General features: G+C 42.3%; 1 protein-coding gene across 1 annotated transcript in view; it reads right to left on the bottom strand.

Annotated features, from left to right (window-relative positions):
* otog (otogelin) overlaps nucleotides 1-13276 on the bottom strand; it is a 57541-nt gene extending 44265 nt beyond the window's left edge. Inside the window, exons 1-14 of the mRNA XM_054616238.1 lie at nucleotides 13249-13276; nucleotides 12833-12934; nucleotides 12011-12168; nucleotides 11013-11134; nucleotides 10604-10812; nucleotides 9853-9983; nucleotides 9648-9754; nucleotides 8283-8392; nucleotides 6825-6950; nucleotides 6476-6584; nucleotides 5917-5963; nucleotides 5056-5201; nucleotides 2568-2700; nucleotides 1145-1322 (exon numbers count right to left, since the gene is read on the bottom strand). Coding sequence (XP_054472213.1) covers nucleotides 1145-1322; nucleotides 2568-2700; nucleotides 5056-5201; nucleotides 5917-5963; nucleotides 6476-6584; nucleotides 6825-6950; nucleotides 8283-8392; nucleotides 9648-9754; nucleotides 9853-9983; nucleotides 10604-10812; nucleotides 11013-11134; nucleotides 12011-12168; nucleotides 12833-12934; nucleotides 13249-13276 — 1706 coding nt within the window. The remainder of the gene's footprint in view (nucleotides 1-1144; nucleotides 1323-2567; nucleotides 2701-5055; nucleotides 5202-5916; nucleotides 5964-6475; nucleotides 6585-6824; nucleotides 6951-8282; nucleotides 8393-9647; nucleotides 9755-9852; nucleotides 9984-10603; nucleotides 10813-11012; nucleotides 11135-12010; nucleotides 12169-12832; nucleotides 12935-13248) is intronic.
* Between the last annotated feature and the right edge of the window lie 592 nt (nucleotides 13277-13868).

Raw genomic sequence — 13868 nt, 5'->3', positions numbered from 1 at the left:
ATAAAAATGAGTAAAATGAGACTTAAACCACTAAGCATTTCCATCTTAAGACTGATTTGTAACACAGCTTGGAACCAAAGATGAAGACAAAATATAATGTAGAGGATTCTGCAAGTCATCATTTTCAGCCAAGTCTTTTTCTGGAGATCTTCTGGCAAAGTGAGCTCCACTTTTCTTTCTAGTAGCTTTCGACCACTTCAGTGGCCGGCTGTGATGTATATCCGTTTACAGCTGTTAGGACAACATCCTTCCTTCATGGCCGCCCATTACGCTGCCGTACAGTGGAGCCCCTATTCCACTAACAGTAAATTCCTTGTTGAAGTGGCGTGTCCAGTTGGGCGCTCAACTGGCCCGTCTAAAAGAGCTGATCAGAGAGCGAGGCTTTTGATGCCGAGCCGCCGGGCCAGTGTGCATTACAGAGAGAGAGAGAGAGAGAGAGAGAGGGAGAGAGAGGGAGACAGACAGACAGACAGACAGACAGACAGACAGAGAGAGAGAAAGAGACAGAGACAGAGAGAGAAAGAGAAAGAGAGAGACAGCGAGAGAGGGAGAGAGAGAGAGAGAGAGAGAGAGAGAGAGACAGAGAGAGAGGGAGGAAGAGATGGACAGAGGGAGAGAGGAAGAGAGAGAGAGAAGAGAGAGAGAGGAAGAGAGAGAGAGGGAGGGAGAGAGAGAGAGAGACAGAGAGACAGAGAGAGACAGACAGAGAGACAGAAGAGAGAGACAGAGAGAGACAGAGAGACAGAGAGAGACAGAGGGAGAGATGGACAGAGGGAGGAAGAGAGGGACAGAGGGAGAGAGAGAGAGACAGAGAGAGAGACAGAGGGAGAGAGAGACAGACAGAGAGGAGACAGAGAGAGAGAGACAGAGAAACAGAGAGAGACAGACGGAGAGAGACAGAGAGGAGAGAGAGGGACAGAGAGAGAGAGAGAGAGAGAGAGAGAGAGAGACAGAGAGGGAGAGAGAGAGAGAGAGAGACAGAGACAGAGAAAAGAGAGAAAGGGAGAGAGAGACAGAGAGAGAGCATTTCACCATCACCTCCCCTCTGAAACAGTAGCTCTCTCTCTCTCTCTCTCCTTAACGTTGGTGGAGGAGGAGGGGGTTGGGGGAGGGCTCAGAGGGGTCAGAGGTCGCACACACTCACAGGAAGTCGTCCTGAATGTTTCCGTTGAAGGTTCCACACAGGCCCACCGTGTCGTCCTTCCACAGCTCGTCGGCCTGCAGGTAGAGCCTGAACTCCCTCCAGCTGTACTGCAGACGCAGGCCGAACGCCGTCTTCACCTGCAGGAACATGGACGACAGCTCCTGGATGTGGAAGACGTCTGAGGGGGAGACGGGGGGGAGGACGTTTAGACTCTCAGGTGGAAGCAGAAGAGATGATTAGAGCACATAATGCTTTTAGGGCTGATTATTGAATATGATCATTTATCGTCTTCTGATGGAATCATATCGTGATTCAGGCTGGTCCTTCTCAGCATCTGTAGCTATAACTAAAAAAGAATATACGAAATGATTTTGTATTTAATCCAATTAATTATGAAGGAGGAAGTATAAAGACTGATAAAGCAAACACAGGGCGGTAGAGGACGTGGAACAAACTTTCAAACAATCGTTGATTTATTTCTCACGTAACTTTTTTTCCAAAGATACTTTGCATGTATTTCTGTTTGGCTGTTTCGACTCAACCAATGTGAATTTTTACAATGAAAATACACAAAAATACCACAATAAAACCACAAAAATACAGTCAGGCTGGTCTCATCTAGCATTCGCAGCAGAAGATGTGAAAAATATTGCTAATAGTTCGTAGATATGCCACAAATTTATATTGTATGTTATCCACGTTATCATGAACAAGGACGTCTAAAGACGGCTAAAGAAACTCAAGGATGGCAGGAGAGGAGCTAGATGAGACCAACAAATAGAGATCTTTAAGCCAGGGAATCGCTGTTATTTCCCCGTGTGAAACGAGGATTCAACGTTGATTTATTTGTCATATAACTTGCGGACTTCAATAACCGCACTTCCGTATTTATTTTAACCCGAAACATATCTTTTTTCTAAACCAAACTAAGAAGTTTTGTTGTAGAGACTGTAAGTATGTAACGAGAGGAATTTGACACAAGTTTCTGTTTTTCGTAGGAAAACACACGAATTAGGAGTAACTTTTTGAAAGATATACCGGTACCAATCAGACAGGAAGAGCTAGAGTCAGGAAAGCAAAGAACTTTGTCAGAATGTGTTTTTAACAGAACATAAAATGTTGTAATTGTTGTTTCTCTTCTGTAAGGTACCAAAATATCAGATCATTCTCACACAGTTCCTCACAAAACACACAAACGACGGTTGAATCCATCAACAGAAAGCCGCAGTTCTAAAAACACTGGTGTGAAAAGAAAGTAATACTCAAGAGGGGAAAGTATTTTGTGCGACACAATACAACGCAATTATTTGGGAAAATTTCCGTTCAATAGCACAGCTGTCATTGAATCCGTCCCTGACCTGAAAAGAAGTCCGTCACTGGAATATGAACAATGTGTGAAGGTGATAAAAGGTGAAGGAGTTACCATCAGAATAGGGCAGAGAGATGCGGTACTGTCCGGCCATGAAGACCTCGCCAACGTGACTCAGTGTAATCTCCGTTCTTGGATCCTCGTCAATAACCAGGTTAACTGATTGGATGCAGGCCCCGTCCAAGTTCTGCAATTGAGACGAGATGGCTTGATAAGCGCACTCTGGCTGAATGCCAAACAGCAACAGCAGTTCAGATACACAACAGGACTCACAATGAGGGTGAGATAATGGCGAGAGAGAGAGAGGGAGAGGAAAACGAGAGGGGAAAAGCACATTTTTATCCTCAAACCATAAAAGTGGAGGTAGAAGAGTCCTGTGTTCAAACTAATGAAAAGTGTAAAGCCCCATTAGAGGCCCCTAGAGGCTACAATGTGCATAGCACCCATAGAAATAAAATAGGTAGTATCAGGATGGTCATAGAGGTGACCATTTTTATGTGTACCATTGCCATGATAACTTCCGTATGAACTAAACCGATAAACAATAAATCTGTGAGGTGAGGTTTTGCAGAATCTACAATAAAATTTGCGATATTTCAACGACAAGCAGATGAAAGAGGCATAATTAGCCGTTTAGCCCGATAGACTCCCATTCAATCTGACTCGCCGCGATCACCCCCAGTGGATGTCTCATGGAACTACAACCAAAATCGGTACAATGGGGCGTATAGGGAGTGCCCAGGCTCTTCGTAGACGGGCTCTGGTAGTATCAGGATGGTCATAGAGGTGACCATTTTTATGTGTACATGATATTGCCAATAAATGACTAAAATCTACAGTGGAGTAGTGACTTTACGAAGCGTAAAGCGCAAGTAAAGTAGTCAAATTTTGTGTAGGAAAGCACATTGCTATCAACAGATGAGTGATAACTTTGTTCGGCTCATTTTCTGTAACCAATGTAGCATGAAAGCATGGTGGAATTAACATGCTAGCTAGCTGACTAGTGGACGGCTGGTTAGTTAGCTAGCTTGCTAATTCCACCATGCTTGAATGCTACACCGGTTACAGGCTGAGTCTAGCAGTCGCGCTGGGTGTTAAGTCTTGGTTATACTTCCCAGAACGAACAAGAGCTGAAGTGGAATCATAAGGAGGAAACGTTTGGTTATTTTATATCCTTTGCGGGTTTCTCCTCGCGGCAAACCAACATTCTCAAAGCTCATAGAAAGTCACCGTTATCTTTGCCCATCCGCGTAAATAGAAAATGTTGAATGTGCATGTACAGGCCAAAAACCTGCGCAAAGACAATAACGGACTAAGTTTAAATACGTCACCACAGACTCCCAGTTTGAAATACTGCAAATATATATATATATTGCAATACTTTCATCGCTGGGCTGTATGCTCAATCATCATTGTATTACCTAAATCAGCATTAGATTGTGACTTATGAGACATTTACTTAAAAAAGAAAATCTTAAGGATTGACACTTAAATGGTTAACAAGTAGTTTTAGTTGCCGAGATCAGAAACTGTGCATAAGAGTGATTTTGGGAGCAGTCGTATTGGCCATTAAGGTGGACAATGACAGAAGGGTCACGAGTATTTATACCACAAATGTTTGCAATCCGTGCAGCAGGTGTCAAAGATCAACTATCACCTTTATCAGGGCAAGAAGATCAAAGATAGAAGAGATTTACCTGACTGTACTTCAAGCACTGTTCTCTGGTACATTACTTTAATAAAGCTCAATTAGTTCCTCTCCCTCTCCGATATTTTTAAAGTACTTAAACTGCGTCTGACAGAAAGCGATCTGCCTCTATGAATCGTTTCTTTCATAAGTGACAGAGCCCAATAGCCAAAAAGGTTTTAGCACCCCCCTTCCTCCTCCTCCTCTTTTTACTCTTCCCATCATTCACCTCCTGTTTTCCGCATAACCTTCTCTCTGTCCGATCCCCCACTCCCCCCCCCCATCCAGCGCCTCTCTTCACCTCCCTTCCTCACTACAAAGCCGTCCACAGCTTCTGTCAGTCAGGCCAGATAAGGTAATCCTGTTCAGTTTGGCTGTTAGAGGTTCTGGGGCCTCTGCTCTGATGAGTGGGACATCTTATATCTCCCCTCCATCACCCCTCCTTGTTTGTCCAGCAGCTCAAAGGCTGCTGGGAAATTGAAAGGCTTGAAAAGAAATGGTTGCTTTTCGTGTTCATTATCTCCCCCTTGGTTTGATCGACGACGTTTACGCGAGGCTTTCATTTCTCAAAGTTGCAGCATGGCTCTTGAACAAAAAAATGACCTGGACTCAGCGGGGGATTATTGAGCGCTTAAATTAAGATATGATCTACATGACGGACAAATTGCATAAAGCTGTAAGCCGAGACAGGAGAGCACATGCAGGGGATGGTTGCAGAGACTTAAGTGGTGGAAGTTATGGAAGAGTTTTCCAAGATGTGGAGATGTTTGTTTCAGAAGCAGAAAAAGAAAACTTAAAAAGAAAGGGTTTTTTTATGGATTAAATAAAAAATAAATCAGATTAAAGGTAACTCACGGCTCCACACGGGGCGTTCTGGACGGTGACCGTGAACTTCCCTGAGTTGCGACTCTTGGCGAGGACGTACTGACATGTTGCAGAGAAGGTGTAGATCCGCCCGTCGAAGGATTGAAAATACATATCTCCAGTCACCGAGCATTCTCCTGTCGAGAAAGAGAGCATGATTCTTGTTTCCTTGCTCTGAAACTAGGGGTCCTTTCCATCCTTGGTACCTGTCCCCTTCCTTCCTTCCTACCTAGAAAGCTACCTTCTTTCTTTGCACTTGCCCAGAAGGACATTACCTTATTTGTTTTGCAAGAGATGCACCAATCCAACTTTTTAAGTCCTGATACCTGGTTTACCTGTGGGTATCGGCCCATACAGAGTACCGATCCGATACTAGTGTTCTGAGTGTAAGAGAATGGGATGTTTAGGAAACATCAGGCTGACTTAAACATTGCTTTCCTAGCTTAGTAATGAGTGAGCCTTCTTCTTCTCTTTCATTGTCTTTGACTTTATTATGATGTTTTCTCCTTTCTCCTTCCTTTCTACCTAACTAGGGTGCATTTACTTGCACTGTTTGTAGGGACTTTCTTCTTTCTTTCTCCAAAAGTAGGAGATATTTCCTTTCTTGACCTTTGCTATGATGGTATGTCCATACTAGTTCCATAAGTAGGACCCTTTCCCCTGTTTGCTCCCTAACTAGACAGATTGATGATGTACAGTAGAAGCTTGAGGAAAAGAAGACTTGTTCAGAGCATCTTTAGGTTGTAATAATATAATCCCTTCTCCCGTCACAGTGTTTCATCGAATTTTTAACGTGACCTCCAGCACAGTTTTTGAACAAACTCAACCACCCACAGAGCGAAGGGCACAAACCTGGGCAGCTGTAGTCGGTGCAGTTCCACACTCCACCCACACATGTGCTGAAACAGAAAGCAGAGACGTCCACAGGTGGAGAACATGAAAGAATGAGCTAATCAGAAGGATCTCTGATAGAAACACTGAGCCCAGGTGGTCAGATCTGAGGAGATTAAAAGGACTGCGTGGAGTCTGCAGGACAATAACCTGCTTTTTATTTGTTTAATACATGTTGATGACATGTACACGTTACATGGTCTCACAACCGTCCATCTGGGGTTCGTTCAGGATCCAAAGGGGAGGATGTCAAAGATGTTATTTGAATACAGTAAAACGCATGAAGCTGGTACTCTTTGCACACATTTTTACGGGATAAACGAGCAGTGTTTGAACAGATAAATCAAATCTTCTATCCATTTTTTCATGGCATAGGAGGTGAGAGGGAGGTAGAACACTGCTTACTGTGTTGGGTAAGATATATATCTATCTACATATCTAGAGGGAAAACAGGAAGTAACGAGGAGAGACAATTCAATTCAGGATGTCTATCTAATGAAGTATTTAGCACATCACTCACCAGTTGCTGCATTCCTCCTGCAGCGTCTGTCCAGATGGATAAAACAGGCCGTGGTACTCGCAGGGACAGTCGGAGGGCGTCACACAGCCTCCGTCCTCGTAAATCAGACCTGAGGAGAGACAACAGCGGAGACAGATATAGTTAGAAAGCATTATAATACAGTAAAAAGATGGAAGATGCAGGATTCTCTCATGTCTTTTAAGTTAATAACAAACAATAAATGTATCCAAAGGAAAAGCAGTTTAATAGGTGGTTTACTTTAAGGTTAGAAGAAACTGTAATGAAAGGAGTATTTGCAGGAAACCTTTTCAGGAGAGTAGACACTATGACAGATAATCTGAATAGATACCTTCAGGGCAGTAGCATCCATCCAGGCAGGCCAGCTTGCTGTCGATGCATGTCCGCTCCAGGTTGCAGGACGCCGGGCAGCAGCTGATGCATTCCCTGTACTGCAGACCCAGAGGACACTGCTTCGCTGGTCGCAACAAAATTCAACACAACATACATGTCAAAAACTGTTTATTGATATTGATAACTCTAAGCACCGTTTGGCTAGTGACGTGATTAAATGTTAAAGCCAATTTTTTTTCCTGCAAGTCTGTAATGTTAGATTCTTAGTTCATATATATTGTTAATTGTTCACCAGCTAATAAGCCTACTACAGAAATATCTGTGTGAAAACTTTCAACATCAGATGAAACTTTAACTCCTGTGCTCTCTTGGTAGCCTCTGTTCAATTGCTAACATGTTACCTTCTTATTTTAACTAACGGTTCTTTAGCTGACATTAAGAAGGCTACAACAATACAACCATCTGATTTATAAAATAATTTAGTGTGTTTCCACACACCAAGTCATGTGGATACATTTGGACATTGACGTGAGCCACATTTAGCTTATGCCTCTTTGGTTAACGGACATTAGGCAGGGTACGGCGGTATACTGATCTGATTGATAAAAAATGTGTCAGTGGGAAATGTGACTATATTGACAATTTTTACATTAAAGGAACTAAAAATGTTTGATTTGGTGTTATTTTCACAGTTTTAATTTAAGGTCGCTCCCCTTCTAGTTAGTTAAAATACAGATTGCTGCAGGATCAAGTCCTATCCTGGGACTGAGTCGACATTTTTTAACTTCTGGTTCCATCTTCTTGAAGTCAATTTTTTTTTTTATGGGTTTTTAGTGAGATGTCTGAAATAAGGTCTGTGGTTAACACAAGAATAAGATATTTTAAGGCTTTATTCTACGATATTAAATCCGTCAGATGCCCCTCTTATCAATTTTGTCTTAAAAAAGGCTGTTGCTAAAAAGTGGCTAAATGAGACTGCAAAACGTCAGCCCATTGTCTTGTATCTTCATCATGTATATACTCGCACAAATGCAACACAGGTGTAGTTTTTTTTATAGCTTAATGTTAGCGTTTTACTTCTGCCGATTGCATTTACACTTCAAAAATCATAAAAGTGGTGTTCATTTGTAAGGTTATTTCGATGAACAAAACGTACCTAAGTATCTTAACAAAGGTTATTTTCTGCAATAATTTAAAATCCAATGTCAAAAATCCATTTGGCTTTTTGTCAATGGAACCAGTGCAACCCTGACTTCCGGGGTTTGTCTACAAAATGACGTCACGCCTACATCTACGTCACAGCCAATCTGAAACTTCTGTAAATGAATAAATTGTTATGTCTATACTCTAAACTACACTATATATATGCTATATATTGGAGTAGCCGAATATCTGCTATACTGTTTAGTGTTTGGCTGAACTGAAACGTGCAGCAAAGGCACCTGGAGAAACGTACCACACTGAGGAATGTGCTGCCTCCAGTCGTGCAGTGGGTGGTCGGCGTGGCCACAGGCCCGGGCGTACTCGCTGAACACCTGGCATACCACATCACCGCTGGGACCCGACCTTCAGCAGAGGAACAAACAGAGAAGGACTCTTAGAGCGGAGCCAGCAGAGAGGTGTGGCCTCAGGAGCCAGGTACGCTGAGGTGATCACACTGTGCTGCTCAAACAAATAACTACCCACCAGCTGTGTAATGAGCTGGTGGGTAGTTATTTAATGAGTAAATCCTCCAACTAGACTAGCTAAAGCTGGAAAAAAAGGTTTGTTGTAATGTGGCTGTTTCAGTCATCTGATAAGGTACATTTGTGTCTTTATCACCTGTATCTGTTCCACATTACTCTGAGCTAGCTTTAAACACACTGCCAGGGCTAAAGTTACTAACAGAGAGAGGGGGCACGTTCAGGATCATGGACCCGAGCCACCGAAACACACTACAGAGAGAGCTGTGAGTGGGATCGTTTTAAAACCAGAGAGCAAAAAGAAGTGCCAACGGCCTTCTATGTGGACCTGGACTGAAAGGTGGAAATGAAGGAAATCTCAAAACACACCTGAAGTTGCTCCACAAAAAAGAGTAATGCCAAATAACACAATGCAAAACATAACTGAAGCTTGAATTGAAGATTTAAACAAAAGAATATCTCATGCAGGATGTTATTAATATCACATTAGTCACTAAAGATCTTCTGTAAAGTGATTTTTTTTTTATGTGATTAGATATGTTACATTATTAAAGTTAAATTAAAATTACCCAATCCCAAAAAACTGGTACAGCCATGTTGCTCTCAGCTCATTCTCAGTGTCCCCAGAGGTTGTACATTTCTGCATTTGCATATTTTAAAATTGCTACTATTAGAAAAGTAAAAATTCAGACATAATAGAAATGTGAACATTTGTTAATTATGTGCCAAAGTACTCTGCTAATGTTAGCTCCAATTCATTTAGGAAACTTCTCCGGGAAAAGAGTATAACTGTAACACAATGATTAACCATGACGAGCTCCACATGAAACCGATGCATTAGAGTCTATGGTCAGAGTGTGGTCTGCATTATATTGGCCAATCAGCCCACAAACCAATGGGTGAAGTGACTATGACTAAGTCCATTTCTTATACAGTCTGTGATTGTCCCCTGACCTTTCTTCTAATACCAGTTCAAATTGTACACAAGAAATATCTCAAAAACAATTGGCTCAATTTCCATGAAATTTGCTGTGGATTTGAATGGTCAGCAATGGATTTTGGTGACACTCTGACGTCTCGTCAAAGGCCAACATCGGGTCAATATTTAAAAAAGACAGATCAGAATCAGGTGTTCTTACATGCAGAGGTCGTTGGAGCAGCTGGCCATGTAGGACAGCGGGCTCACAAAGTCGTGGCAGCTCTGAAACGGAGGATCCAGCAGCATCGAACACACCTCGTCCACTTTCTGCAGCCACGAAAACACACAAAGACACGTTATTCACTCAGAACATAGAAGCATGCACATTTCTCTCGCTATATTTGTTTATCAAACACATTATTTACCAGCAGGACATGAGCTTCCACTGCAGCACAGGGTGAAGAGAAGCCAGAGGGCACCATGGGACATCGGGCCTCGTGTGGCTCGGCCTCCACCCAGCTATTCCCAAACATTTCTACGTCATGAGTCAGCACACCTGAGAAAGACAGACATTGTTTTAAAAAAGGTCTGCTGAAATAAAGGGAGGAGTTTGTAGGTAAATTGTGAACACTTGCAAATTAAAATTAGCTTGTAAAGACTTGTTTCATACAGTAAACAACAGCATAATCAGTGATGGATGTAATATACATTTACCCAAGTAACGTACTTGAGTACAATTTAGCGATAATTGTACTTTACCATTATTTGCTTGTGCAAAATGATTGATGAATGGAACTGGTTGGTATCATATTTTGTTTTACTGGAAGAAAGGGTGTTTTTATTTTGATATCTAAATACAAAGAAATTCATTTTTATGAAAACCTTTTTTGCATATATTGCTAAATAGGTGAACTATGACCTAGTGTGTGAACTTAAAGGCTTTTCATACAATATTTAAATACAAAACATGTGTTGAACTTAATTAAGGTAATATAGAGCATTCTTATCATGTTTTATAAGTTCATCATATGTTTTTTTATGTAAAATATATTAGACCACATCAGTATTAACGATTGTTTAAAGAACTTTTCATCCCGCCCGTATGTTTTTGAGGTTCAGAGGGTTAACCCCGACGTGAAAACCCCAAATCCCTGCTTTCAGACAGAGTGACCGCACCGTAACTGGTCTTCAGGTCGTCCTGGACGTCCGCGTTGAAGTTCCCACACAGGCCGCAGGTTCTGCCCACGAACTCGGGGCTGAGTTTGATGTAGACGGAGCCGCTGCGTCCGTCCCAGGCCAACGTGAAGCCGTGCTGCTGCGTCACCAGGACGTACTGGGAGATCCGCTCCAGCTGCAGGTCGTGGATGTGATGAGGCAGCTGCAGACTGGAGACGAGAGACAGTGAATGCACCGTGAATCAGACACCAACTTCTATTCTACATACGGAATTCATTTATATACAAATAAAATACAGGATTTTCAAATCAGTCATGTAAAATGCAACATTTGAAGAGCAAGCAGCCTTAGACAAACTCAGTTAAATAAGAAGAAAATGAAGATGTTTTGTGTTTGCAACGCTGCTGACCTTTGACCCTTGAAGGTCACGTTGGTGGCGTGCAGCCGAACCTCACCCTCCCACGGGAGGAAGATGCTGACGGAGCGGTGGCAGGTGTAGGGGGCGGAGCTGCAGCCCGGGTCATTGTGGACCTGCAAATAATGTATAATAATAATAATAATAATAATGTGCATTTAACATTTTAAGAGATTATACTTATGTTTTTTCATGTTTTCCCTCCACTGTGTCACGATAACTACCTCCACTTCTCATATACAGTATATGTGAGGGACAAACCAAAACATTTGAGTGAAGGAAAGTTGAGTAATTAGAGAGAGTTTTGTTTTATTTTGAATGTGATATGTTTGTAATGTCTTTTTTGTTGCTACAGGGAGTCCAGCAGATACTTTACCAGCTACAGTCCTGCACAAATGAAGAAAAAACTTGTGTAATAAGTGAGAAAAAATAAATCACAGACAGCTATTTCAGCCCCAGAGCTCTCAGACTAAAAGAGGTTTAAACGCTGAAACTTGACCCCTAAAGGTAACACACATTCTTCAGCAAAGTGTGTGCTTGTCTACTACAAAAGAAAATGTCCTCTCACATGCTCTGATTGTTTGATTTGCAACTTTAGATTTTCTTCTTTTTTATGAAACAAATCAATAATCATAATGTGTTTGGATCTTTTCTTCGTGTTACCTGTTCGGTTTTGGTTTTCCCATCAACAGATTCGGTATCTGCTGCCTCTTCATGGGGAACAAAGTCCCGGTCTGTTGCAGATGCTTTCAAGGCATCGTGGGTAATTGCAGTATTTAATGGTAATTGACTCTAATAACCAGATAGCTTTCACTAATCTTCCTAGCAAATCTTTTACCTCGGGGGGGGGGGGGCTGAGACTTGGAAGCTCGCAGGAGTCAGAAAGCAAGAGTGTGTTTTAGAACCGAGTCCAAACTCTCCTCGACTGGAAGAGGGCGACCAACCGAAACCGTCTGGGGCAGATTCAAGTCTTGGGGGGGGGGGTTACTGACCTGGACCTCGATGCTGGCCTGGGCGGTGTCCTCACAGTCCCTCAGCAGAGTGTACGTGCACCGACCGGGGAAGTGGAAGTAGAGGCCGTCAAAGGTCTCGAAGTTGTACTGACCCCACGACCGACACGTCATCTCCCTCTCAAAGCCGGGGTTTGGGACTGGCACCAAAGAAAAGGGAGAAATGAAATAAAATAATAAGCATCTTAACAAATCATTTAGTTTCATATTCACCCCTCATGTCATACTGTTTCTTTCTTCATGCTTCTTTGAGAGACAGAAGAAGCTAAATGAGGCTAAAAAGCTATAAATGCTAATGCAGAAATATTGATTAAAGGTGCAGTTGGTAACTTTTATAAAAAATAACTTGTTGTCATATCTGCTCAATCTGTCACTCTATCCTAACAGTAGTACGAGAGACACACACTTTGTGACAAAATCAGTTTCCTCTTCCTCCTTTTAGTGCTCTTGATTCCACCATTCCGGAAGAAAAACAACCAATCAGAGCACAGACCACCGACCTTCTCACACACTTTCTCATATTAAAGGTAAACAGTTCACTTAAATATGTTTCTGAAAACATTTGTGGTGAGAAATAAGAAAAAATCTTCATTCATATTTGAGCAGCACTGTCTAGTTTGACAGACATGTAAAGGCATTTATGCTCAATGCACTGTCGGTTGCATTATTCTCCAACTCTTCTTATAATGGTTGATTGTGCAGGTGTGTGTGTGTGTGTGTGTGTGTGTGTGTGTGTGTGTGTGTGTGTGTGTGTGTGTGTCTGTGTGTGTGTGTGTGTGTGTGTGTGTGTGTGTGTGTGTGTACCTGTCTGACATCTGTGTCCAGTGGCCTGATACAAGCTGCAGTCACATGACTCCGACTGAACGCACTGACCTCCATTCAGGCAGGGAAACACACATGGCTCTGCTGAGAGAAAACACACAAAATGTCACCTGAATCATACCTGACAAACAGTCTACTGATTGAAACATTACTACTCAAAAAAGCAGGATTTCTGGTTTGTAATATTTTGTATTTTATAGGTTAAAAAAGGTGAGAAGATCAGAGCAGAAATACTGTGAATGTATGTCAACCGCCACTCTGCGTGCATCCACACTAAGAACCACTGAAACAGGTGAATAACTGAGTATCTGCAGGTCGGGACTTCAAATAAAAAGTCACCATCTGTCAGCCCTCGTTCGGAGACGTGGGGCCCTTGCAAATGTTCCGGTCAAACGCACCACCAAACACCAAACGATGGCTCGTCATCCTGCAGTAACACCATCTGCTCGGTGGGCTTACAGCTCGTCTGTTCAGCCAGCCACGTCCGACACAAGCACAGGTACCAAACAGGGGGTTTGTGGGGGGGTTTAATCAGATAAAAGCTAGTTTCCTTCTGTTCCCTTTGTGAAAGGGGAAAGTTAAACAGAGGGGCTCACTTGTTGATCTATATAAAGCCGCATTACACAACTTTCTACGGCTTCAAAAGTGGCATCAGGGTCTAAAATGCTTTACACCAAGAGGCACAAAACAGATAAAATATCTAACGCTGTCTTTTCAGGACAGAGGACTCAGTAAATTACTGTTTTAGTGCAGCCCAATCACCCAAGTATTTTAACATGGGATGATTTTGCAGTGCACAAGTTATGCCAAACATTCAGGACCCATGCATGTAATAAAATGTGTGGATGGGTTTCATATTGTTCGACAAGTGGAGACTAATTCTACAAGTAGTGTTCAATTCATTTACATTTATTTGCACAGCCCAAAATCACAAATTTGCTTAAGAGGGCTGTACAATCTGCCTAGCATACCACATCCTCCGTGTTTGACCCCTGAATCGGAAAAGGGAAACCTTAAA

The sequence above is a fragment of the Anoplopoma fimbria genome, chromosome 2 (genome assembly GCF_027596085.1).
Source record: "Anoplopoma fimbria isolate UVic2021 breed Golden Eagle Sablefish chromosome 2, Afim_UVic_2022, whole genome shotgun sequence".
Taxonomy (NCBI): domain Eukaryota; kingdom Metazoa; phylum Chordata; class Actinopteri; order Perciformes; family Anoplopomatidae; genus Anoplopoma; species Anoplopoma fimbria.
This window is presented reverse-complemented; position numbering and strand designations above follow the sequence as displayed.